This window comes from Magnolia sinica, chromosome 4 (genome assembly GCF_029962835.1).
Source record: "Magnolia sinica isolate HGM2019 chromosome 4, MsV1, whole genome shotgun sequence".
Classification (NCBI taxonomy): domain Eukaryota; kingdom Viridiplantae; phylum Streptophyta; class Magnoliopsida; order Magnoliales; family Magnoliaceae; genus Magnolia; species Magnolia sinica.
In genome coordinates, this window is record NC_080576.1 from 79,967,581 (window position 1) to 79,995,052 (window position 27,472).

At 40.3% G+C, this 27,472-nt stretch overlaps 1 protein-coding gene across 5 annotated transcripts in view; it reads right to left on the minus strand.

Moving 5' to 3' along the window:
• LOC131243271 (protein RAE1-like) overlaps nucleotides 1–27,472 on the minus strand; it is a 47,357-nt gene that overhangs the window by 15,969 nt on the left and 3,916 nt on the right. For 3 of the 5 annotated variants that reach the window (XM_058242491.1, XM_058242492.1, XM_058242490.1), the window contains exons 6-8: nucleotides 15,794–15,874; nucleotides 12,149–12,277; nucleotides 1,043–1,120 (exon numbers count right to left, since the gene is read on the minus strand). In XM_058242491.1, the coding sequence (XP_058098474.1) occupies nucleotides 1,043–1,120; nucleotides 12,149–12,277; nucleotides 15,794–15,874 (288 nt within the window). The remainder of the gene's footprint in view (nucleotides 1–1,042; nucleotides 1,121–12,148; nucleotides 12,278–15,793; nucleotides 15,875–27,472) is intronic. The other 2 variants (XM_058242494.1, XM_058242493.1) reach the window with 1 other exon arrangement.

The window sequence follows — 27,472 nt, forward strand, 5'->3', positions numbered from 1 at the left end:
TATCCATCGACCCATTGACTCATTCGCTTTACAAAAGAGCAGCGTGTCATCTGCGTACTGAAGATGAGTGATCTGATCACCAACCCCATCAATATTAAACCCTCTTAACAAACCATTCACAACACCTCTACAAAGCATGCCCCTAAGGGCTTCCCCTATCACCACAAATCCCTACATCTGGGCCTGGCCCCTATCAGCGCAACACACACACACACACACACATTTTATCCCCTTAATTTAATTTTTGGTTGCCTGAGGTTTTATAAAATCGTCGATGTAAAGTAGGAAGCAGCATGGCAAGAGCTTGTTAATCTACAAGACCATCTATAGATACTATCTTTCCCTCCACACACACATTTTATCCCCTTAATTTAATTTTTGGTTGCCTGAGGTTTTATGAAATCGTCGATGTAAAGTAGGAAGCAGCATGGCAAGAGCTTGTTAATCTACAAGACCACCTATAGATACCATCTTTCCCTCCACAAAAGGAACAATCGGTGTTTCAGGAATCGAAAGGGTCAATTGTTGGAGGTCCTCAATAGGGCAAAAATGAGTGTTATGGAATGGGCCAGAGCATCTTCCAAAGCTCGTTTTCTTTGTTTGCATAATCAGTTCAGAGTTTAGACGAATAGAAACCAGTACTTCATCAGGACTTGAGCCAAGATCTACCCTTTTGAAAGGGTGCCATACAATGTCGAGCAAGTGGTAGAGATTAAAGTGAGGGGTTTGCCTTTCAATATCATCCTTTCTGATAACTCCTTTCATGCCATCCTGCAGCACTAATTTACCTATATATAAAAGGTAGCACCTCCTAATGTTCCTGCATTTTATTGAAAACTAGAAGGAAATGTTTAAAAAAAGGAAAAATTCACCTTCTTTTAGAAGAGAAAAATGAACATGCTAAGAAAACCATCATACACATCAGTTGGCATTTGTTTAGAAGTAGAGAACATAATTTCTAGTAAATTGCATGGCAAGGAAACTGAAGAGGACAGTTGATATATCACATAAGTACAGATAATATGTATAGTAGCAACTACACCTTCAGTCTCTGTTTGCTGTCTTTATCCCAAAAGTTGAAAGCGCCATCAGATCCTGCCGTGGCAAACGTATGGTGTACCTGCAGAAAAAGTAATACATGTGCAAACTAATAGCTATTACAAAATGGGACGCCCTGAATATGGTCCAAGATGCAAGTTCATGTAAAGCAGAAATTATACATGCTGAAGAATCAATGATACAAATGACAGTAAGAAACAAAGACACATCGCATTCTCGTGTCTTTTTCTCAAAACATTAGAAAGAAGCCCAAATTGTCTGGCCACTGCAGTGGTATTCCATGTATTGCAAAGATATCTAGAGATCACAGTAGACGACAAAAAGACACTGTGATGGCTGAGAATAATAACATATCAGCAGTGCAGTCTTTCTTACAATGTAATGGTCAACCAAAAACACAAAGCGCCCCAGCAGAACTAAGAAAGCGCATGAAGTCCTACAGGATCTTTTAACAGTAAAAACAGCATTCAAGTGTTTGAGCTTGAATAAGTAACAAAATGAAGCACCAAGGACTTCCATGAAAAAACTGACATGAGCAAAACTGCACTACTAAGCTTCCAAATATTTTAGGCTTAAAAAAAAAGATAATCAGAAAGTGAGGACAAGAACACGAGTGTGCCTCTTGTCAGCAGCAAGATTCATAGCCATATCATTTGCCACCTTTATGGAAAAAAGAAAAATTTTGACACCGATGCCAACTCATTTTATGAAGAGAGAAGGAAAGCTACTGCAACCTGGCTCCTCAAACATGATCACCATTGCTCAAGGCTTGTCATATCAGTTTCGGTGGGCATAATGCTGCCCACTGAAACCGATATGCATAATGGCCATAACAGGGGCATAATGGTCAATTTGTTTTTGTTGAAAGGCTGATAGTTAAATAACGCCCACTGGGCTCAAGTCCATGTGAGTGGAGGGCTAGGGTTTCAGTACATCCTAAGCATCACTCTCAGGGTTTCTTCTTCAAAGGTGTTTGTTTTTCCTCTACGGTTTCTTCTTCTTCCTCCTCTTTTAATCTATCCCAACAAGTGGTGTTTCCCTTCCCTTCCTAATCATTTTTTTGTTCCTTTCCTCTTTCCCTCTTTCATTCCCTACACAACAACTTATTAACCTCTTTTTCTTCACCATTCATTCTTCTTTTTCACTCTTTTTCTGTTTTGAGGGTCATGGGGCCTTTTCCTCACTAACTAGTTGTGATTTGTGAGAAGCAATGGCAGAATGGCTTGCAATTGGATTATTTTTTTTAGGGTTTTGCAACATGTGTGACTGGACTTGAGCCCTCTTTGATATGTGTATGAAGCCCTTGCTGATTTTTCTATTGTCCGGTTGAAGATGTTGCTAGAAATTCTTATTTTATTCATTTTTTGAAGAATTTTTCCAAGGGATTTGTTGTTTTTTGCTAAATGATTGGAGATATTTGACTAGATTGTCTCTTATTGTGTGATGTGTGCTAGCCTCTTCTCCAGTGCTTAAACGACTTAGTAGCTTCCTCATTTCAGGCTCTCATTGCCAAGATGTGTGATGTGACCAGCATTTATATCAGGTAGTTAGCCCGAACTCGTTTATGTATTGGACAGTTGGTTCAAGCTTATTTGAATTAGGTGGTTGTCCCAGCCTTGGCTCAGACCTATGATTGCAATGGGCTTGTTTATTATGAGCAGGTGGCTCAGATTCGTTTATTTATATTGGACAGCTGATCCATTCTTATTTGTTCCGAATACTTGTTCGGACTAATGATTGTGTTGGGCAATTGGCCCAACCTTAGTTGAGATGGATAGTTGATCCAGACTCGTTTGTTTATATCAGACTTATGGAATGACCAAGTTCAATCATGAACTTAAAATTGACCCAAGTAAGAAACACCCTCCTAGCCATTGAATTGAAGTATATTTATTGATTTGTTGGTTGGTCCCCCATTCAAATGCAAGTGTCGTGGATAAAGACCTAGATCCGAAGTTAGTGAATAGCTGAGCTCAAAGACCAATGCTTATGTCTACACTTGATCTTAGAAAGGTATACCAATGCATATGTACCCTAGCCCTAACACATCAATTCCACGCAATCCCCATGTGTGTTTCTTCACATAAAATGGTTTGCTTTATCTAGTTTCATCGAATATCTTTTCTAACATGTATCATGTTTGAACAAAAAGATGGGTGAGCAACTTGTGCAATAATTTCTTTACAATAGGACAAGCTCCATAAGATATTTACAAACTCCTAGATAAATCAAACAAGCCCCATAAGATATTTACAAGCTCCTAGATAAATCAAACAAGCGTAGGTCAAGCTCACCATAAGGCAGGATAAGATTGCCCTGTGGTTGGATAGTTCATGAACAAAAAGATGGGTGAACCACTTTTGCTATAGTTGCTTTACAATAGGACGAGCTCCGTAAAATATTTACAAACTCCTAGATAAATCAAACAAGCCACATAAGATGTTTACAAGCTCCTAGATAAATCAAACAAGTGTAAGTCGAGCTCACCATAAGGCAAGATAAGGTTGCCCTATGGTTGGATAGTTCAACCAGTTTTCTATGGGAACAACCTTGCAATAAGCGAGCCTATTTTACCCAGTGAGTCTACCAAGCACCGACTAAGTTACTGTAGTATAATTTGGGTAAGCTAAAATGTCTTAGAGTCTAATAAGATCCATCTTCCCAAGGGATCACCCATTGTAGTAGTCCTCTTGCCCAAGCATTGATGGGGAAATCCCGCGCACACCGTCCACACGTGCACGCACACCACCCCCCCTACGCTCGTACGCCAGAAGGAGGGCCCCACCGTCGATCTGAATCGATAACGACGTCCAGGGAGGGCCTCCTAGCTAGAAGACGAAGCTTTGATTCAAAAGAGTGGGCCCGCTAGTCAAGAAAAGCCCATCATGGTATCTCATGATCGTGGCTCACTAGTCGGATTGATTTCATATTTTAGGTTTTGCTTATTGTTATTATTTAGAACGTTATGAACGCTTTAGATTTCATTGTTTGGTTTTTATTTTAGTTTACTTCATCGCCAAGTAATAGGTTGCGCACATGGTGCGAGTTTTGGGGTATAGAGTTTTCCTATAAATAGGCACCCCTTGTAGCTCTTTTGATTCATTGAAGATTAATAAAAATTATTGCATTTTCCTACTCATTTCCGAGTTATGAAAACCTAATTAAGTGCTACGAAGCCCTCCCTTCTTCAAAGGGCTAACTACCGTGCGAAGCCACATCTATCCCGATTCGCCCTCACCTTCTTCCATCTATGTTTCTCTTCTCCTACAAGCATTCCATCTACAAATCCATCAATAATTGCAGCCGTTTTTCTCTCTACAGTAGATTTCCAGAATCTGGCCCTGCAGGAGGGCTGAAACTTCGGCAGAGCACCATGCACAAACCGTGCATCGGATCGAGCTTGAGATTTGGGGGTTTTGGAGTCCATCCCTAACTGACCAGGGCCAAGGTGGCCTTTTTCTAAATAGTGGACCCCACGCACATGCGCCCACGATCACATGCACGTGCGTCTGGGCCATTGTTGTTGTCCGCAGGCGGGAACTGTCATCTGGTTCAGGTTTTCTTCTTATTTTACCCTCTCGTACCAGTTTTTCATAAACCCTAACCTTAGATTGCATTATCTTAATTTATTTGCCCATTTTCTCACCCTAAGGTTCCTTGAATTGAAATTAGTGAATCCCTTGGATTAGGGACTGATTGCTGTGCATGTGTGGATGGTTACTACTTATCTTTGAGCATCGTTTGGTTTATAATTTTAACAGATCCAGCCCTAAAATGTGTAGGCCTGGACCCAAATAGATTCCCCTTAATTGAATGGTTTGGACTTTCATGTGGGATATGGAATTTGTGTAATTGTTTCTGAACTAACGTGATCTTAAGCCTGAAATCTCGCACATCATATTTGAATTTCATGTCCTGCATCAAGCACACTTGGAAAAAATGGAAATTTTGTAATCTATAAAGTAGAATGGGATTTTACAACTACATTATGGCAGACTAGAAATCTTATGAACTTTAAAGGCAAGGTGTACCAAAGCATGTATCGGCCATAACAGCCGATGCGTAACGGTAAGGTGGATACCATTTCACAATATAGGGCTGATACGGTAAACCTTGGAAGAATCAAACCGTAACGACTATTACAAGGCATAATGGCCGTTATGCCCGTAATGGTCAAAAAACAAATAGTTTTTTCCCTTTAAATTTTGATTTTCATCACTTTCTCCACAAATTCCATTCTGAAATCACTTCTAACTCAATCTACAACAAATTTCAACAACTCTTGAGTTAGTTTTTACGATCAAAACACAAGGTTTAAGGGATTTGGGTGAATCGAAGCACCGTGGGCCACTTTACCAAAAAATTAAAAAGAGAGTATTTATGTTGTTGAGATTCAGACCCCTCAACAAACCTAGATCAATCCTAGGTATTAGAAATTTGGATCTAATACCACCGTCAATCTATGCGGTTTGCAGAAGCACGTACAACGAAGATGAATAATCGAATAAAGCAAAATAATTAATAAAGCAATCACCCTCAGAACATAAGATATTTTACGTGGAAAAACCATTACGGGAAAAACTACAGCACAAAGGGACAGAAATCCACTATAATCAAAACCTTAGAGTTTACACCATCTCACGTTATTCGATTACAAATGTACCCGATCTCTCCTTCCGATGCACAACCCTTACGAAAATCCTTCCCTATCCCTTACAAGTGTTGGAAACCCTCTTGCCTCGCGAAAACCCTCGCCCTTAGAGAGAACACTTGTTGGAATACAAGCCCTAATCGCGGAGTAGGCTTAAATAGCCCAATTTGCCCAACTTTGCATGACAAGTCCAGTCGAACCGAACATAACCTTCGGTCGGACCGAATCAACCCAACTTGAATTTTGGTCGAACCGAAAACAACCAAAACTTCACAGCAAGCAACCTGAGAAGTCTCCAATTTTCAATCAAATCGAAAATGGCTTCATTTGAACCAAACCTAAACTTCTTTGTACAATTTATTGGAAAACTCTATGGCACCCTGCACAACAATCTCCACCTCGACTTTCATTCTGCCAAGTCACGTTGAAGACCTCCTGTGCAACATCCACCTCGAACGTAGACCGCTCCTTGCATTCTCCACCTGGAACACGACACAATCTGCACCCCTGTGCAAGGGTGCCCAATCTCATCAATAGGTAGTGAGATTGATCAAGCCCAAGCAATGCTCGAACTGCTTTGTCAACATTTCCACGACATTCTCGTTCATGTGAATCTTCTGAAACAAAATCTCCTAAAGTAATGAACTCTTGTATCTTGTGGAACCTCACGTCGATGTGCTTGGTTCGTGCGTGATACACCTGATTCATCGCTAGATGGATAGCACTCTTGACTATCGTTGTGCAATTAAATCGCCTCTTGCTTCAACCCGAGTTCTCCTATCAGACCTTTTAACCACAATGCCTCCTTTGAAGTCTCTGTTGCAGCCATGTATTCCACCTCGGTTATAGACAATGCTATCGTAGACTATAGCGTAGATCTCCAACATACCTGTCCGCCTGCTAATGTGAAAATATCCCATAGTGGACCTCCTGTTGTCCGGATCACATGCATAATCCAAATCCACGTAGCCTACAACTCTGCCTGAAGCTCCGTGTCCCAAACATGATTCCGTATCGACTGTACCCCTAAGATACCTGAGAATCTACTAGATAGAATTCCAATGCTCCTTTCCTGGATTAGTCATGTAACTATTGACCACACCCACCCTCATGCAAACCATTGCATACATAAGATTCCCCACTACGCTAGCGTACAACACCCGTGACATCTCTGAAATCTCCTCTTCTATACTTGGACACGAGTTGGCTGACAACTTAAAGTGACCTACTAGAAGCATGTTAACTGCCTTAGGATCTTCCATGTGGAACCTCTCTAGCACCTTCTGCACACAACCCTTCTGAGATAGCCACAGCTTCCCAGACTTTCTATCTCTGTGTATCTCCATGCCTAGGATCTTCTTCACAGTGCTCAAATCCTTCATGTCAAACTCCTTGCTTAACAAAGACTTAAGCATGAGTATCTCATTATTCTTTGCAGCAATCTGCATATCATTTACGTAAAGCATCAGTAGAATGTAGGACCCGTCTTCAAGCACCCTGTACTATACGCATCAATCATAGTCGCACCTGATATAGCCAATCTCCACCACGTAGGAATCAAACTACTTGTACCACTGCCTCGGAGACTGCTTCAGCCCATACAATGACTACTTCAAGCTCCTCGAATCCTTCAGGCTACCTCATCCAAATGACTTCCTCCAAGTTCCCATGAAGGAATGAACTCTTCACATCAAGCTGCTCCACTTCCAAATTAGATTCCGCTATCATAGCCATTAAAACCCTGATTGACGTATGTTTCATGACCGCCGACTGGAAAGAACTTCATTGTAATCTACTCATTTGCTCTATGAGTACCCCATTGCTACGATTCGTGCCTTGTACTTTTCGCCCTCTTTTCTATTAATGATTCCTTCTTCCTAAAGACTCATTTGCACCCTATAGCCCTCTGACCTTTTGGAAGTTCCACCAACTCCCATGTCTAATTCCTAGATAGAGATTTCATCTCCTCTACCAAGCCTAACATCCACTTGTCGCCATCGTTTCCATATTTCACCTCTTGAAAGGCGGAGGGATCTCCACTCCTTGTGAACAACACAAAAGAGACCATGTCCTTGAACCTGTATCGAACCGGCGCTCTAATGGTTTTTTACTCCATGTTCCTGGCTATACATTCTTCGGTATACTGGTGGTTATTTTGCTCAGTTTCTTTCTCCTATTGAATTTCACCTTCAGTAACCGGCTTAACTGGCTCTGCCTACACCGACAATTTCTCAGTCTCACCATGTTTCTCTGACATCTCTGCAGCTTCCTTGTTGACCTTCAACATTGATGCATCATCGAAGATAACATCTCTGCTAATGACCACCTTATGTGAAACCAGATCCCAAAGGTTGTAGCCCATGACACCTTTCTCATACCCGACAAAGGTGCACTTCCTAGACTTTGGATCCAACTTCAACCTTTGTCTACTCTACACGTAGACATATGCTGGACATCCGAAGATCCTTACTCCTAAGTAATCGACGTCCTTACCTATCCATACTTCCTCCGCAACCTTGAAGTCCAACGCTGTAAATGGTGACCGATTCACTGTATGGCATGCCATGTTAATCGCTTCTGCCCATAAGCTTTTAGGCAACCCCGCATGCAACCACATACTTCTCACCCTCTCTGATAGAGTTCTATTCATCCTTTATGCCACCCTGTTCTGTTATGGGGTCCCTGGAGTTGAAAAGTGTCTTGTGACGCCATGTTCCTTGTAGAGTTTCATGAATCTCAACTCTCTGTACTCTGTACCGTTATCTAACCTAAGACATTTAACATGTTTCTTGGTTTGCTTCTCTACTTTTGTCTTCCATTACTTGAACATGGCGAACACCTCAGACTTGTTTTTCAAGAAGTATACCCAAACCTTCGACTAATCGTCTATGAAGGTCACAAAGTATCGTGCCCCTCCCTTAGACGGTAACGTTACTGGCCCCAGACATTGGAATGAATATAATCGAGTACTCTGCCGCGAGTGTGTAGCAGTCTTGAATATTACCCTGCACTACTTCCCATAGACTCAATACTCACAGAAATACAACTTGAACGCCTTAACTCCTTTCAACAGTTTCCGTTTGTGGAGTTCCATCATGCCCCTCTCGCTCATATCCACTAACCGCGAATGCCACAGATTTGTGTCATCTGTGTGGGATTATGCGTGTGAGGTGGTAGCAACCTCACCAATAACCATGCTCCCATCCAACCTATATAGATTTCCCATTTTATCTCCTTTCATCAACACCATTGCACCTTCGGTGCCCTGGATTACACCGCCCGTTGAGGTGAATGTGCAACCATTCGTATCAAAAACCCCCAAGGATATTAAGTTTTTCTTCAGATCTAGGACATGCCTGACATCACTTAAAGTCCGTATGACTCCATCAAACATCCTCACCTTGATGGTCCTTGTTCTGGTAGTCTTGCATGCTTGTCATTCCCCATCAGAACACTTCCACCATCATAGGATTTCTAGTAACTAAACCAAGTCCTATCCGGACATGTGATACGGACATCCTGAATCGAGTATCCAAGTATCTGAGAGACGGCTCATACCTAAAGATACCGAGAGGTCTCCTTTTGAGTTCTCTTCCGCTACACTCGCTGATTCATCTATGTTCCATTTTCCTTTGCCATGTAGTTCATCCTTCCATTTCTAGCACTCTCTTGAACTGCCCCTTAATGCCATAGTAGAAGCATCCGCCCTTTACCTTCAATTTCGATCTAGACTTTTTTTTCCTATTAGACCGAAATCGCTCCACGGATCTCTCATGTCCCTGACCCCCTTTCGTGACTAGCCCTTTCGCCTGAGAGTCCTCATTAACCGACTTCTTCCTCATCTCGTTGGAAACAAGAGTCGCAATGATCTCCTCAAGCTTCACTGTATTCTTCACATACAGCAAAGTAATAACGAGATGGTCGTATGATGTGGGAACTAGTAAGCAATGCTAACAGTATCACTGCTTTGTCTTCTTCATCGACCTTCACTCCGAGCCTTAACAACTCGCCGCATAGCTTTGTAAACAAGCTCATGTGCCCTAGGAGATCGGATCCTTCATCTGCAGCCTAAAAAGTTGTTTATTTACAAACAACTTATTTGTGAGGGACTTCGACATGTATAGGTCTTCTAGCTTCTCCCACATCTCCAGGGGGGATTTCTCATCCAAGACGTACAAGAACTCATTTGATAGACATAAACAAATGGTGCTCATAGTTTTCTCCCTGAGATCGCTCCAGTCATCATCTAATATCTTCTCCGGTTTAGTCTCCAACAACGCCTTCCTCAACCCTTGTGATACTAGAATGTCATCGACCTTTCGCTGCCACAAACTAAAATTATTCCTCCCATTGAATTTCTACATATCAAACTTCGACCCTGACATCTTCGTTGAATCCCTGAACGTCCTTAAACCTCGCGCTCTGATACCACTTTGTTGAGATTCAGACCTCAGCAAACCCAGATCAACCCTAGGTACAAGAAATTCGGATCTAATACCACTATCAATCTGTGCGCTTTGCAGAAGCACGTACAACAAAGATTGAACAGTCGAATAAAGCAAAATAACCAATAAAGCAATCACCCTTAGAACACAAGGTATTTTACGTGGAAAAACCCTTGCGGGATAAAACCAAGGCACAGAGAGATAGAAATCCACTATAATCAAAACCTTAGAGTTTACACCAACTCACCTTATTTGATTACAGATGTACCCAATCTCTCCTTTCGATGCGCAACCCCTAGGAAAATCCTTCCCTATCCCTTACAAGTGTTGAAAACCCTCTCACCTCGTGAAAACCCTCACCCTTAGAGAGAACACTTGTTGGAATATAAGCCCTAATTGCGGATTAGGCTTAAATAGCCCGATTTGCGCAACTCTGGATAATAAGTCTGGTCAAACCGAGCATAACCTTCGGTCGGACCGAATTGACCCAACTGGAATTTCGGTCAAACCAAAAACGACCAAAACTTCACAGAGAGCAACCTGAAAATTGTCTAATTTTCAGTTTAACTAAAAATGGCTTTGATTGAACAAAACCTGAACTACTCTGTATAGCAAATTGGCAGAATCTAAGGCGTCTTGCACAACATATGCCATTTTCTTTTAAATTTGTTGTTGCAAATCAATGGAATGAAGTTAGAAACATCAAATTGACCACATCTCATCGGATTTGTGGTCAATTTGATGTAAGTTTCTACATTTTCATAAATTTCTTTGAATATTACTTTTTTATATGTAAAAGAAGCAGCACATCTTTAGTTCCTTTTCGATTTTCATAACCAATGCTAGAATCTGATGTGCCATGAATAGATGTTCATAACCACGTGATTGTTTTTATAAAAAAAATAATAATAATAATAACTTGATTTGCTTTTTTTTATACTCTATTTTTGGATGAATTTCTATTTTTTAAATAGCAAAAATAATTATCTTTTTGTCAATTTTCATAACCAATGGTAAAATTTGATGTGCCATGAATAGATGTTCAAACCATGTGATTGTTTAAAAAAATGACTTCATTTGTTATTATTTTTTTAAATTTTTGGATGAATTGCTATTTTTTCTAAAAATAGCAAAAATATTTATTTTTTTATTTTAATAACCAATGGTAGAATCTGATGTGCCATGAAGACATATTCATAACCATGTGATTGCTTTTAAAAAATGACTTCATTTGCAGTTTTTCATATTTTTATTTTTGGATTAATTTTCTATTTTTTCCTGAGAAATAGCAAAAGTGATTTTTTTTTCAATTTTCATAACCAATCCTTGAATCTGATGTGCCATAAATAGATGTTCATAAAAGACAATTGTTAGTCAAACATATACGCACAATGTTCTCACAAGAAGTGAGAGAAACTTTATGAAGTCCATATTAGCATATACGGGTCCATAGTTGCATGAAGCGTAAAAAGTAACAACAGATTTGGATGTTGAAGTGGGGAAGTGTCAATTTCAAAATGTTACCAAGTATGATGGCTAGAAAGCAAGAACGGTAGTGTGAGCTAAAAGTAGGTGCGGAAAGGTTCCTACAACTAAGCCTGGACTTCTTAATGGCAAGTCAACTAAATAAACTAAAACAAGCTACAAGGAAAGCCAAAATGAAAACATTGTAGATCAAAAAAACAAAAATCAACTGATCTAGAAAGTAAAATCATGAAAACAGTTACATAATTTTCTAACTAAAGTGCTCAGAAATTCTCTAAAGCCATAGAAAGGATGAGCAATATAACTGGAAAACCTTGATTTTTTATTTTTATTTTTTTGGGAATGATAACTGGAAAATTTTTGATTGATCACCAATAGAAATAGAAAACTAACCTTCTTTGCCAAAAAAATAAAAATAAAACACTATAAATATGAAGTCAAACAAGAAGAAACAAATGGATGAAACACACTTCACTTAAAAGGAAAGTACAGGATCCTAAGATCTTACAGGATGAAAATTTAATGAGTTGACCGAGTATATTTCATTCCCTTCTCTATGGCATTTGAAAGTGAAGTTTTTACTTTGTTGGGCATCATCCAAATGGTGCACACCAACCCTTCCCTCTATCGATCCCACCTAGAACAAAATAGAAATACCAGATTTCGAATAAGATCAATCATACAGCCAATCAAATTTAAAACATGAGGGAGTGAGAGAGAGAGATCTTGCGCTCCTAGACACACTCAGGCACTTGAAAGATATAATCAATAATGTAAAGGCAAAAGAACATAAACAAAACACTCACATCCATTAACAGCAAATATTAGTGGCCAAGGAGTTAATTAATATAGCGAATACAGCCAAGGCAACTGATCTGAAAAATTACTATATAATAGCACGGAACTTCACTTTTTGGGAAGATTCAAATGTTGGAGACATGAAAATGGTTTCATCTGGCCTTGTCTACATCAAAAGTTCAAATGGCATCCTTTCATGGCGGAAGCCGCTCTTGAATGAGGGCTTGAACTCTCAATGACATCCTCTAGCAGGAAGTTACTTATGAACGGCAATTCTAGGAATGCCATCAAATGGGCACTAGTATTGAATCCAGGTCCTGGAACACTCACTTTTCTTATAGCTGAATTAGGAGGCTGATGTCTTCACTAAATATATCCATTCCACATGTTCCTAAATAGGCTAACAGACTTGTAGATGCCCTAGCTAAGGGGGACTGTGAGAGGATCAATCAATTCCACAAAAATTGTGCCACTTCTTTAACTTTGTCTCACCTTTTTCTATTTTAACGAGGGGACCAATCAATTCTGCCAAAATCATTACCACATCATGAATCAAACCATGGGTCAAATTGAATCATAAATCATACAAATTGATCCAATCTTTAAAATATCAGAAAAAATATACCAAAAAAATCATTAAATAAAAATCAAAGATATTGACTGAGAAGTTCATTTCACATCCATATTCATCAATTAATCAATCAACCATACAAAGTACGAATACTTCCACATTGCCAATGTTTCTTACTATGTCAGTTTGAAGTAATCATCAACCAAGTTTATGACAAGTAAACAAGAGAGAGAGAGAGAGAGAGAGTTCTGGACTAGTTTAGAAATGAAAATTAAAGACATCATTAGAACAATTTTGGTACAATTCATACAATTTAGTAACATTAGGATTGCTATCATCCCCACCTTTATGGGGCCATTAGCAACATCCCCAGAACTTTTAAATGACAAATAGAACACCTAATCACCAATCCGGACTATCCATTTGTTTCATATCACTATGAGTAAAAGAAAGTCAATATCGAAAAGGAAAAATAAAATAAAATAAGTCCAATCAACATATTGAAATTTGAAACATCTATTCAGTAGAGCCCACTGTGGATTGCTTATGATTCCAAAGAAGTACATTCAGCAAATGATGCTAGCGATCTAATCTATGGCTGTTAAAACATATGATGATAATGAAATGATGAATGTTGAAAGGGTTAGGATCAACAATTGGTGTGCTTCGTACCATAGCCGGCCAACAGTGTATGTAACAAATGGACAGTCCAGACTGATGATTTACCATCCCATCCGTCACTAAAAATATTTGGGGACGTTGCTAAGATCCTCGTGAAGGTTGGGAATGTTAGCATTTCCCTGTTAATCAAATTGACATTCATAAAAGAATCGCTTTCATTCATTCCCACAAAAGACGGCTTTAACAAAACTGACATTCATAAAAGAATCGCTTTGATTGATACCTATAAGTAGACAGCTCCTGTCTCGAAGTGACAGTCTTGAAGTGGCCTTTCTCAAAGTTACAAGCCTTGTTTTCAAATGGCCTGTGATGGCAAATGTAAATGGGGATGGGGATGTCTTTTTGTAAGGGATTGGGTTTCTGTAAAGGTTTTCGGGTTATATGTTTGTGGATGATGCCTTACTATCCTTGTTTGAATAAAATTCAGTAATCCTTTTATAAAAAAATTTATATATTAAAAATAAAATTAAAAAAAAAAGAAGAAGAAGAAGAAGAAAAAAAGAAGGATCTTGTCTCCTGATGCAGTTCTACAAAGAAGAGCATCAAGCCAAAGACATACAGTTCGTGTTAGACATCATTGTGGATGTCATGTTCCTTTGTACCCCAGTTGGAAACATAAGAGGCCTAAAAATGTGAACCATGATGACAGCACAACTAATTTCGGACCTACGTTGTCTTGTGAGATGTTGATTCCATCACTTGCAATACAATTAGTCTTTCATGTTTTCTACAAATATTTTATGTTCAGTGTGAGCATCAAGTATAAACTCTTAAGTTTTTATATTCTGAATTCTTCTTCATCATCTCAACCTGATCATTCTTCTTCATCATCTCAACCCGATCATTCTTCTTCATCATCTCAACCTAATCCCAACTAATTGGGGCTGGCTAATCCGAATTCTGATCCACACACACACACACACAGAGGAGGAGGAGAGAAGTGTTTAATTCGATTTATAAGTGACAGAGTACATATGGCCACCAGAGGATAGTACCTAACAAGTTCCAATGCACAAACAACATACAATATCACCAAACTCAAAATGGAAAGCTACACCCCAAGTACAATGGAAGTAGTAAACTGCACGGAGAATCCAACAAGCAATATTGGTGATGAAATTGAAGATTGGATTAATGATTTCAGTCAAACTAATAATATTAATAGAAAAGAGCCTCGTCTAAGTCTTTAACATTTATGTATAAATTTCACATCAAATCTTAAGATTATGGAAAGTATGCATTCAAATTCACAAATCACAAGAAAGTGAAAGCACAAAAGCTCATGTTCCCAATTTGACTTGTCAGCAAATACAGAAAGAATTAAGATGGATAGGCCTTCTCATTTATGACAAGATAGCTTCTTCATACAATGGCATACCATAGAGATTGGCAGATTTGGTTGAGGAGATAGGAAATATATATACATGACAGTTATTATAGTTGTCATCCTTCCAACATTGCCTATTCACTTCCCCAGAAGAAGTGGATAAGCCTTCCCTGCAGTTCGGGAATGCCTTCATGTTCTAATTTCCTTACTTAGCTTTAATGCATTGACCATTACCAATATATAAAAAAATGGCACATATTGAGATACATTTCATAACAACTGAGAGACTCTCACAATGACTGCCCTCTATATCAAATGAAATCAACAAGATAAACATTTAATTTGAATCCTGAATTATACCCAAAAATAATAATAATAATAACATTCAACTGCAGATTTCAGAAAAGTGAGCCAGAAGCCAATGCATCTAGGTAACACAGAAAATGGTAGCAACCATTAAGGCCCTGTTTGGCATACGCCTAAAAATGAGTTGATTTCATTTTAGTAACAGTAAATGTATTAGAGATCATCACCTCTAATACCTAATGAGGTCATGTTAACATTGATTATGTATTACAGATCAAGATTTCCGATACATAATTACTGTTAAACTAAAATGATATCAACTCATTTTAGGTGTATACCAAACAAGGCCTAAAAAAATTTCATCATGAATAAGATATTAATCGGAAACTTCTCATTTTCAAGACTAAGGAAAGGAGGTTGGAAGAATACATAACTAAAACTGCAGGAAATGCGGGGAAAAAAAAAATTACCAGAAAACCTTGCTGATCCGGAAAAGCAGCGACGCATCTTGTCTGATACTTGAGAGGAGAACTGATTCTCTTAAATTCCGTCTGTTGATAATTCAACCAAATGTCAGACTATCAAGGAATATATCCAAGGGAACCCAAAAAAGCAAAAGAATTGTGAATAACTCATACAGAAGAACTGCATGAGCATCAGCATACACTTTCACAATTGGAAACAAATACAAAGGATGTAACAAGTGCTGGCACAAAACAGCCCAATCAGAACTAAGGAAATTGCTAATCCACAAATCAGAATTACAATCCTCATAGCAATTTAGTATGCAATGCAACTAGACGATGTTCAGGAAGCAGTACACACTCTAGGCCTCACAAGAAACTAAAGCCTCCAACCTTTTACAAAGAAATTACATTCGCCTAACAAAGGCTCCACTTGCACAAGCTAGCACATCGGGGAACACATCAATGGTGTTAGGGACCATTGATCTAGTGGGTTATCATATTGACGTGAAACAACATAATGTGGAACAATATTACCCCCCAATAATTGTGAATTTCATTAATTAAATGAGTATTGCTCTCTTTTTTTTCTTTTTTCTTTTGTTGGTATCTGTTCTTTAACTGTTCATTTCATGCCACCAAAGCAATGCCTAAGATTTACTGTCTATGATTTTTAGACTAAAACCCATTCATAAAGTAGCCAACTAGATCAACAGTAGACATTATCCACATTTATGGTGGAGATGATAGAAATGGGCATGCTCGCATGGTCTTTAGCAAATTGGCTTTTTAGAAGCAAATCTCGGTTAGTGTAAATATGTTATGTTAGAAGCAAGTTGTTTATTGGAAATATGTGTGTGTGTGTGTGTGTGTGTGTGTGTGTTAAGAGGTTGTGCATTCAAACCCCCCGCTTTGCACTTTTACCCAACTTCCTACCTTACATAATTTGCCCATGTTCTGCAAAACCCAGCCAGTCCACCTAGTGCAAAACTCAGTAAAGTTTCAAAAATATTGGACATCTTTTACCAACCCAAAGTTATACAGGACATTGGCTCCTTTTTAATGCTGATCAAGTTTTTACTAGGTTCAATTAACAATAACTAATAAAAGTAGGAAAAACAGTCTTTTACATGAAAAAACAGTGAAACCTTGTTATGTTTAAGATAAGATATGAAAGATAAATTTTTAGTCTAAAACTATCAAATCTTGATGAAGGATACAGTGGGAAATAGATACTGGTGGGTTGCAACATTATTACTTGAGTAATCGTAAGGTCCTGATGCATTAGGAGTGAATCTTGATATGCCTATTTTCTAGAATGAAGCCCATGGTTCATAGATCTAGACAATCAACTTGATGCACCCCAGTGATGGGATCTTTCAAGTTACAAGATACTAGCCATCCGATCTTCAACCTTTTTTCTAGGCTATTGATATATTTTCTTCATAAACATTTATTTTAGGCCACTTATTGAAGACTAGGATTTTCCAAGATGGGAGAATTTTGTGTTATTCCCCATCCCCAATGAGGAGCATTTTGTGTTTGACACAAACCTGGGTCACTCATGGTTAAAAGACTTGGCGACTCAGACCAACTCGTCCAGCCTCAAGTCGAGTCGCAACTTGATTGAGTTGGGGGTGATTGGTCCAACTCGGCCAAGTTGGGGGTGACTCATGGCGTCAAACCAGATTGATTCTGACAGAGTCCAATTTCACTCGAACGAGTCATGCACGACTCATCCAAATCTTCAAACCATCGTTTAGTTTGATAGGCACCATTGATCTAACGGGTTATAACATCGACCTGAAACAACTTAAACAATGGTTGAACAGCCTTAGCCCTCCAATAATAGCAAGTTTTACTTACTAAATGTAGACCATTGCTTATTTTGTGCTAAATTATTCTCTAACCATCCATTGAATGACACCAATGCAATGCTAAGATTTGTTGTCCATGGTTTTTAGAATGTAACCTATCTATAAAGCAGCCAATTAGAGCAACTGTCCCGAAACATGTTCTGTATCCATTACGATATGGCCGTAAAGGCCAATACGTATAGGTAACGGCCGTGACCGTTATGTGATACGAGGGTGAAACAGGGTAGTTGGTTTTTTGGGACCATATCAGCTATTATGGGGGGCCATAACGGTCAACAAATGACCGCTTTTTTCTATGTAAATCAATTTTTCTCTTCATTTTCTCACTTTTCTCATTCCACAATTTTCCAAGATCATTCTATAGCAAACTTTGACCACTCGTATTATAGATTCTAGGATTAAAATGGTAACTTGAAGCAATTTGGGTGAATAGAAGTTTCGATGTTCATTTTTTCAAAAAAAATAATAATAATAATAATAAATGGTATATATGCCTTCTTTCCTATTTCTAGTTTTAATGCTTGATTATGATGTGTAAACTTTAGAGACACATAACCATGTTCATAAATTCACCAGACAGCCTAGTAAAACACTCACCAAAGAGTGAACTGTTACGCTACTATAAACATGCTCAAAACAAAAACAAAAACAAAAACAAAAAAAAAAAATGAATACATATTTGGAATATTTATATTATTTTGGATTTTCTACATATTTTTCCAGAATTTTTTGGGCAAAAAAAAAAAAACTGTTACAGGAGTTGTAATAGTCGTTATGCCCCCATATCGGCCATACCTGTATCGATAACGGTGGTGACTATTAGGCCACCATTACCAATATAGAATACCTTAGTCTTGATCATCGTAGATGCTATCAACATTTAAAATGGAGATGTTGGAAATGTGTTTTCTAGCATTTTTTTTTTTTTTGTAGAAGCAAACTTCGGTGTTTTGATAGTAATATCTTACCTTACAAGTTGTTTTATTGCGAAAACACCTTGTTTGTATGTTAAGTGATGCACTCAAATCCCCACTTTGCATTTGTAGCGAACTTTACCACTTTCTAAATGTTCATTACAAAAGTCTAATGATCAATATATTTTGATATTAGTTCGATTATTAACTCCATTGCAAGGATATACACCCAAATATGCCTGTTGAAAGGCTTTAATTGATCTAGGAAACAAAGACATATCACAGGTGGTAGTTTGGCACAAAACCTTAATTACAATCTCTAGGGAAAACCCTTAACTAAAAGGTAAAAACCATAGAGAACTAGTCTATTACATGGTACAAACTAGCAATGCAAATGATGTGTAAGGTCCTAATCTATGGTCCTTTGTCTTCAAAGTGTTCAGATCATTGACTAGGCATACTAGCGCTTTGAGGACTCAAATAGTCCTATAGTTCATGTTCTATATAGCTCCAAGAAGTTTAAAAGTTTTGGCAGTGTCTGCCTTCCCCTAAGGCGTTCAAAAGACCTTAGACAAAAACAGCACTAAGCCATTTTGCTAGAGAAAACCAGGGGTTAGCGCGGATTGCCTTAACATTAGCACAGGACCACCCTAGGGTTCAGTTTAACAATCAAAACAGCCAATGCTCGGAGCCAGGCTCAAGATTGCCAGTGCAGAGCGATCATCAGTGCCCTAAAAACTCCCACTAGGCTACTACTGAGGCATCTAAAGCAATTGACACAGGACCAAACTATTGGTACTAAACAATTGGAATGTAGCCACTGCTTGGGTCCAATGGCTAATGCAAAGCCATGATTCATAAAGATGAGTCCTCAGACTCTTGTTCTGACCTTGTCCCGAGCCTTGACACGGAAGAGAGAAGAGGGAGTATTACAAAGCATCTAAAAGCTCTTAGGCAATCTTAGGAGCCAAATAGCATGAAGAGCATAAATGAAGACCCAAAGGGGTATTTATAGTGAGGGGAGACGATTATGTCCTGCCCATGAGGAGGTTACACAATTATTTCCCTCATCAAAAGTTGTTAGACAGTTATGGACGCATGTCGCTTTGACATTAGACGACTCGATGTACTTTCTATCAGTGCACACTAGGTTCAAAATGTCGTTCCACGCTGATGTAGGATGAGTGAAACTAACTTAGGATGTAAGATGTAAGATCAAATACGCATCAATTTCAGCATTTAACACATAAAATCAAACACATCCACATAATAAATTCAGAAAATTCAGATTAGCAACGCAAATGGTGTAGGCTATCACATACGTGGTGCACAAAGATAAAAAGTATTACGAGAATTGCCCACTTAGAAGCAAGGACTTCCAATCTAGCGTGGGTAGCGCAACATCCACATGAGAAAACAATGACACCAATAAAATCAAATTTAGGGAATGGGTTTATTTAAATAAAAAAAAAAATTAATTTAAAAATTAAAATTTTAATTTTTTTTTTTTTGAAAAAAAAAAAGATTTTCGTTAGGGGTTTTGGGGTTTAGATATTGGGGTAAGGGGATTTTGGAAATTAGAAATCTAGGGATTTAGGGATTAGGGCTTCGTTATAGGTAGAATTTGGAAAGGACTCAATGAAGGAAAAGTACCAAAAGGGGGGCCCACACATGGCAGCTTGTACTAAAGCACGTGAGTGCACGCGTGTTCACATGTGGATGGGTTGGTGGAAAGAGAAATGAGATGGATTAGGTTGGGTTTGATGGGTTTAGAAGAGTTGTAAGGGAAGGAGAAGAAAAGTGAAGAAATGGTGTACCTTGTTGGAGAAGAGAAAGGAAGTAAGATACCTTGGAGGAATCCACCACCAAGCAAGCTTTTACCCTTCCATAATTCGATTGGAATGGAGGGTTTTCTCACAAATCCTATAGGAAGAACACCTTTCAAAAGAAGGAATGGAGGGTTTTCCTCGAAAGTTGCTTACAGTCGTCTCGCGCTATCCTTGGACAACGCACGCGGATTGAATATTCAAGGACCGTCAGCCCCATGAAGCATTTTACGAAGGCATCCTCTAGAAGGATATCTAGGCGGGTGAGTTCAGGCTTCAGGGGCTCGCAAACTACCATCCTAGCTACTAGGAGTGGACCAAAGGCATCCTCCGAAAGCACCAGAGTACACTCAAGGTTGTTGGCATGTACGATGCGATCCAAGCAACGAGCCAATGGTTTTAACGGAATATGGACATCATCCGTGGCTTCATGGAGTTTTAGTACCCGCTCAACAACTCCTTCCATCTACCTGCAGGGAGATGAGTATCACGTTTTAGGACCTGTATCGGATAGCGGGCCTCCCATTTATGGGAGCATTTTATGAAGAAATGACATAAGCAACACGGAGCTCGAAGATGCAAACAAGCACCAAAGGCCGCAACATCTGAAAGTTACCTGCAAGCTCTTTTAGGATGGGAAGGTTATGTTCCCTCAATGGATCGCAGACTTCCACCCCCAGTTGCCTACGTATTTTAGCATATCATGCAACTTGTTGATTTAAATAGCACATACAACTGACATACTGGCCTCTTGTTATATGAATTTATTCACGGGCCTAACAAAGGCAATGAAAGAAAATCGAAAGCAGAGAAGTCCCGCTTTAATAAGATGGAGCAAGAGTTCGAACCTACTACATAATCCAATGAGTGCAAGCTGGCTACATATTTGGCCTTCTGGCTCAACGCAATGCCTAGCGCCAACTATGCAGATGTCGTTCGACCCTCAACGTTTGTCATGGTTGGGCTTCTTGCATCCAACATGCATGTCTCCTTAGCCCCAACTGTCTTGCCAAACATCTACTGTAGCTTGGGACACATCACAAGCCATCTTCGTGGACCATCGTGGGCGTCGTCATTCTTCTCCCTTCACTACTTATACGGATAACTGGGGATCTACTTCTGTTAGGTCTACGAAGAAAGTGAAGGCGTCGTCCTCAAGCAAGAAAACAGCTGATGGGGACATCACACCACACACGTCGCCCCTACGCATGTACGCACGAAGCAGGGCCCCACCGTCGATATGAATTGATGACGACGTCCAGGGAGGGCCCCCTAGCTAGAAGACGGAGTTTTAGTTCCTTGGAGTGGGCCAGATAATCAAGTAAAGCCCATCATGAGATCACATGATCGGGGCCCACTAGTCGGATTAATTTCATATTTTAAGTTTTTATTATTTATGTTATTTAGAATATCACGAACGCTTTAAATTTCTTTGATTGGTTTTTATTTTAGTTTACTTCATCACCAAGTAATAGGTTGTGAACATGGCACGAGTTTTGGGGTATAGAGTTTTCTTATAAATAGGCACCCCTTGTAATTCTTTGGATTCATTGAAGTTTAAAATAAAAAAATTCATGCGTGTTTTTTCTGCTCTCTGAGTTTCTGAGTTGTGAAAAAAATTCAAGTGGGTGCAAAGCCCTTCCTTTTCGAAGGGCTAACTACCGTGGTGCGAAGCCAAGTCTATCCTCATCCGCCCCTACCTTCTTCCATTCATATATCTCACCTTCTACAGCCATCCTCGCCCAGAATCCATTAGTTTGCGGATCTCTCCTTACAGCCAGTTTCCAGAATCTGACCCTACAGGAGGGCTGAAACTTCAGCAGAGCACCGCGCACAACCCGTAGCTCGGATCGCCCTGAAACTTTGGGGGTTTGGAGCCCAACCCTGGCCAACCAAGGCCAAAGAATCGGTTTCCGGGTGTGGGGCCTGCTCGCACGTGTGGCCAGGCTAGTGCGCACGTGCGTCAGACCCTGGCCCGCTGTCCACTTGCGGGAATTGTCTCCCAGTTCAGGTTTTCTCTTATTTTCCCATTTTCATACCTATTTTCATAAACCTTAACCCTACATTGCATTACCCTTAATTTATTTGCCTTTTTTTTTCACCCTAGGGTTCCTTGAGTTGAAATTAGTGAATCCCTTGAATTAGGGACTGATTATTGTGCATGTGTAGATGATTATTTCTTATCTTTGAGTATCGTTTGGTTCATAATTTTTATTGATCCAGCCCTAACATGTGTAGGCCTGGACCCTCATAGACTCCCCTTAATTGAATGTTTGGACTTTCATGAGGGATATGCAATTTGTGTAATTGTTTCTGAACTAACGTGATCTTAAGCCTGAAATCTCGCACATCATATTTGAATTTCATGTCCTACATCAAATTTGGTATCAGAGCCTAGGGTTCTTGTAGGGGAATACATTACATGTTCAGGTTTAGTTTGTTAAGTCCTTCATGCATCCAGTTCATCACATATAGTTGTTTAGAAGACCGTAGTCCCTAATATTTGTTGCTGAAATTTCTGGCAGCAGGAAGTTAGCAATTTACATTGTTGTAACTTTCTGTTATTTTCTTATTTCGACAACTATATTGCTGGATTTTAATAACACTGCGTAGTTTCCCTCATATAAAGTTTCATAGGATCATTTAGTCTCATTTAGTTGCATATAGTCGTCATACAAAGTCCTTAGGTGGAGTTAGCAGTCATATGCGCCCACATACGGGTCGTGGTTGGTTTGCACCGTACACTAAACATGGAACGATTGCTAGAGTCACTAAATAAACTGTCCCAGCAGATCGAGTCTTTGGATAAGCGCTGGGAACAACATATAGACCAACACTTTGAACAATTTGAGGTGCGCATTACCCAACTAAAGGCCTCCGCCGGGAAAAACTCCACCATTGGGGTAGATGCCCAATCTCAGGCAGATGGCCAGAAGGATAGACCAATGAATGGAGTCGGCTAAGGAATCAGTCATGGGCATGCACCCACCCCATGAGAAACATCAAGACCGCTATTTTGAGTAGTACAACATGCACGGCCTTATGGCTAGAGAGGGTGCACCAGAGGCTAGTGTAGAGTTACCTACTGAGGTCATTCCGGTGGTGGATGAGTTCCGTGATGTCTTTCCTGATGATCTACTAGATGAATCTCCACCTAGGAGGGATATAGAGCAAACCAGAACATGGGACACCGTAATACCTACAGCCGAGTTTGCGTTTAATAGTTCTATTGATAGGTCCACAGGTCTCAGTCCTTATGAAGTCGTTACTGGTTATAAACCTTGGAAACCTATTGATCTTGTCCTATGTCACTACCCCATAGGCCGTTAGAGCTTGCAGAGTCTTTTGCGCATCACATTCATTCATAGTATCAAGAAATCAGGCAGAAGATCACTACTAGTAATTAGCATTACAAATTTTCTGCAAACCAACATAAATATTTCAAGGAATTCAGTGTAAAGGACTCTGTAATGACCTACATCAGGCCAGATCGATACCCTCAGAGAACCGTTCAAAAATTACACGCGCATAGCGCTGGACCATTCAAAATTATAAAACGATACGGTCTCAATGCGTATGTGACAGATCTTCCACCCTCCATGTAAATTAGTTCCACATTCAATGTGGAGGATCTAATTGCATTTTAAAGGGTCATTGATGCATTGTCCAGCCTTTCGCCTAGCTATCCTGATTCCCCAAACTTTTTCCTTGATCTATGGCTCCCTCCCGACCCATTTTCCCAACCTCTACGTCCCATACCTACCCGTCCCGACCCATTTTCCCAGCCTACCTCTCATACCTACTCTTTCTGACCTTTTTTCTTAGCCTCTACGTCTCATACATACCCGTCCCAACCCATTTTCCCAGCCTCTACCTCTCATACCTACTCTTCCTGACATTTCTTCCCAGCCTCTACCTCCCATACCTAACCTTCACACACTCAGAGAGAAAACAGAGGATATCATGGACCATCAGATAGTTTCAACGTCGGACGGCGGGTTTCAGAAGTACCTGGTTAAATGGAAGTCACGCCCAGCTTCAGACAGCACATGGCTCACTGAGGAGAAATTTCAGAGACTTGATCCGACATCCTTGAGCGGTTTAGGATTTTTATTTCGCCAGTGGCGAAATCTTCGCAACCGAGGAGAATTGATGGGACATCACACGTATACACGCACGCATGCCGCCCCCATGCACATACGGAAGGAGCGGGAGGGCCCCACCATCGATCTGGCTCGATGACGACGTCCAAGGAGGACCTCCTAATTAGAAAACAGAGTTTTAGTTCATTAGAGTGGGCCCGATAATCAAGTAAAGCCCATCATGGGATCTCATGATCAGGGCCCACTAGTCGGATTGATTTCATATTTGAGGTTTTGATTATTTATATTATTTAGAATATCATGAACGCTTTAAATTTTTTTGATTAGTTTTTATTTTGATTTACTTCAAATTTCTTTGATTAGTTTTTATTTTGATTTACTTCATCGCCAAGTAATAGGTTGCGCACACGGCACGAGTTTGGAGTATAGAGTTTTTTTATAAATAGGCACCCCTTGTAGTTCTTTTAATTCATTAAGTTTAATAAAAATTCCTGCAAGTTTTTTTCTACTCTCTAAATTTCTGAGTTGTGGAAAAATTCAAGTGCGAAGCCCTCCCTTTTCGAAGGGCTAACTACCGTGACGCGAAGCCACATTTATCCCCATCCACCCCTACCCTCTTCCATCCATATATCTCACCTTCTACAGCCATCCTCGCCTCGAATCCATCAGTTTTACATCGGATCTTCTCCCTGTAACCAGTTTCCAGAATCTGGCCCTGCAGGAGGGCTGAAACTTCGGCAGAGCACTGCGCACAGCCCGTAGCGAAGATCGCCCTGAAACTTTGAAGGTTTGGAGCCCACCCTTGGCTGACCAGGGCCAAGGAATTGATTTCCGGGTGTGAGACCCGCTCACACATGTGGCCAGGCTAGTGCGCACGTGCGTCAGGCCCTAGCCTGCTGTCCGCTCATGGGGATTTGTCTCCCAGTTCAGGTTTTCTCTTATTTTCCCATTTTCATACCTATTTTCATAAACCCTAACCATAGATTGTATTACCCTTAATTTATTTGCCATTTTTTCACCCTAGGGTTCCTTGAGTTGAAATTAGTGAATCCCTTGGATTAGGGACATTTTATTGTGCATGTGTGTATGATTATTTCTTATCTTTAAGTATCGTTTGGTTCATAATTTTTATTAATCCAGTCCTAACGTGTGTAGGCCTAGACCCGCATAGATTTCCCTTAATTGAATGTTTGGACTTTCATGTAGGATATGGAATTTGTGTAATTGTTTCTGAACTACCGTGATCTAAAGCCTCAAATCTCGTACATCATATTTGAATTTCATGTCCTGCATCAACAGCATCCCGCTCAGCTTCTTCTAGAGGAAGCACATGAAGAGACTGAGTTACAAAGAGGTGATCAACTGTATCTCTCTGACATAATCAGCCTACTTCCAATGTCTGGTGTCTAGCAACAAGGAACTCTTAAACATCATGGGCTACGAGAATTGGAGATGTAGGTTTTTATTCCGATCCGTTCAAGTTGCTTGCCAGTCAAGGATGGAGCAGAGTTTTGGAGGGACACGTATTGCCCGAGCCTATTTGCTCACTAGTTTGGGTATGATCAGACAATGCCAACGATCGAGGCCATCTACAAAGATCCGTCTAGGAACATGGTACTAGACCCATATACTGGGGTTACATCTGGAGGCAAGTGTGGTGGAGAGCACCAAAGCCTTGTTCGTCATCCCAAATCAAGGCAAGATGAGGGCGACAAGCTATCAATGGATATAGTGGTGGACCCGCCGATACAAGCTAGTATGCTACCTCATGTCCCAGAGAGTGGTGATTTAGGTGCCGGTACGTGCCACTCAAAAACAACCCCTCGAAGCCTCCTCCTAAGGGCATGGACTATGTTATGAGCCAAGGAAGCACCCACCGTTGTCAAAGAACCTCCGTGTGTCAATCTCCTACGCTAAAGCCTTCCCTACCAAGCAAGAAGACTTTCTCTTGGAGGGCTAGGTAGCAGTTGGAGACATGGAGGACCTAGAGGCCAAATAAGATAAAGACAACGAGGGGGATGAGGTCGAAGTCAAAGCAATCGAACCTCCCTCAGTGCAATGTGAACCATCCTCCCAATCGCAAGGATCTGAAGCAGCGGGCATGCCATCTCCTAGCTAGAACATGGTCTCCATTGGGCCATTGCTCAGGCATCTCAAGCAGTCGGAATGGGGCCAAACTACTGGTGCTCAGATAGTTGACATGGAGCCACCGCTGAGGTCCAAAGGCTAGTTTGAAGCCATGTTTCATAAAGGCAATTCCTTCAACTTGCATTCTCCCCTCGTCCCGAGCTTTAATGCAGGGAAGAAGGAAGAGAGAGCTTTATGAAGGATCCAAAGAGCTCTTAGGCAATCACAGAAGATGAAGTGAGGAAATGAAGGCCCAAAAGAGTATTTATAGTGCAGGAAGACCGTTATTTCCTGCCCAAGAGGAGGTTACACAATTATTTTCTGCCTAAAAGGTTGTTAGACAGTTATAGACAGTTGTCGCGCTGTCATTGGACAACTCAGTATACTTCCGTCAGCACGTGCTAGTTGCAAAATGCCATTCCGCGCTGACCTTGGCCATTAGCGCAGAGTGGTATCCTGCTTAAGAGACTAGTACCACATTGCCTAGAGACAGTTGGCGCACTGCGTTCTGCTTGAATTTGGCCCAGTCCTTAGATGGTGAGTGCGAACTGCACTATGGTTCCTCGGAAGCTGCTTACAGCCATCCACATTATCTTTAGACAATGAGCACAGACTGGATATTCAGGGACCCGCGTTGGACTTAAGCATTAGCGTTGACTATGCCAGAAGGGTCCCACATTATCCTTAGACAGTTAGCACAAACAATAAATGATGGACCCACAATGGCCTTAACCATTGGCGCAGAGTGCCATAGCAGGCATCGCACTGACCTTAATCAGTGCATGCTCTGGACCCACACTAACTTGTAGGTGAGAGCAGATCACCCTGCACTGACCAA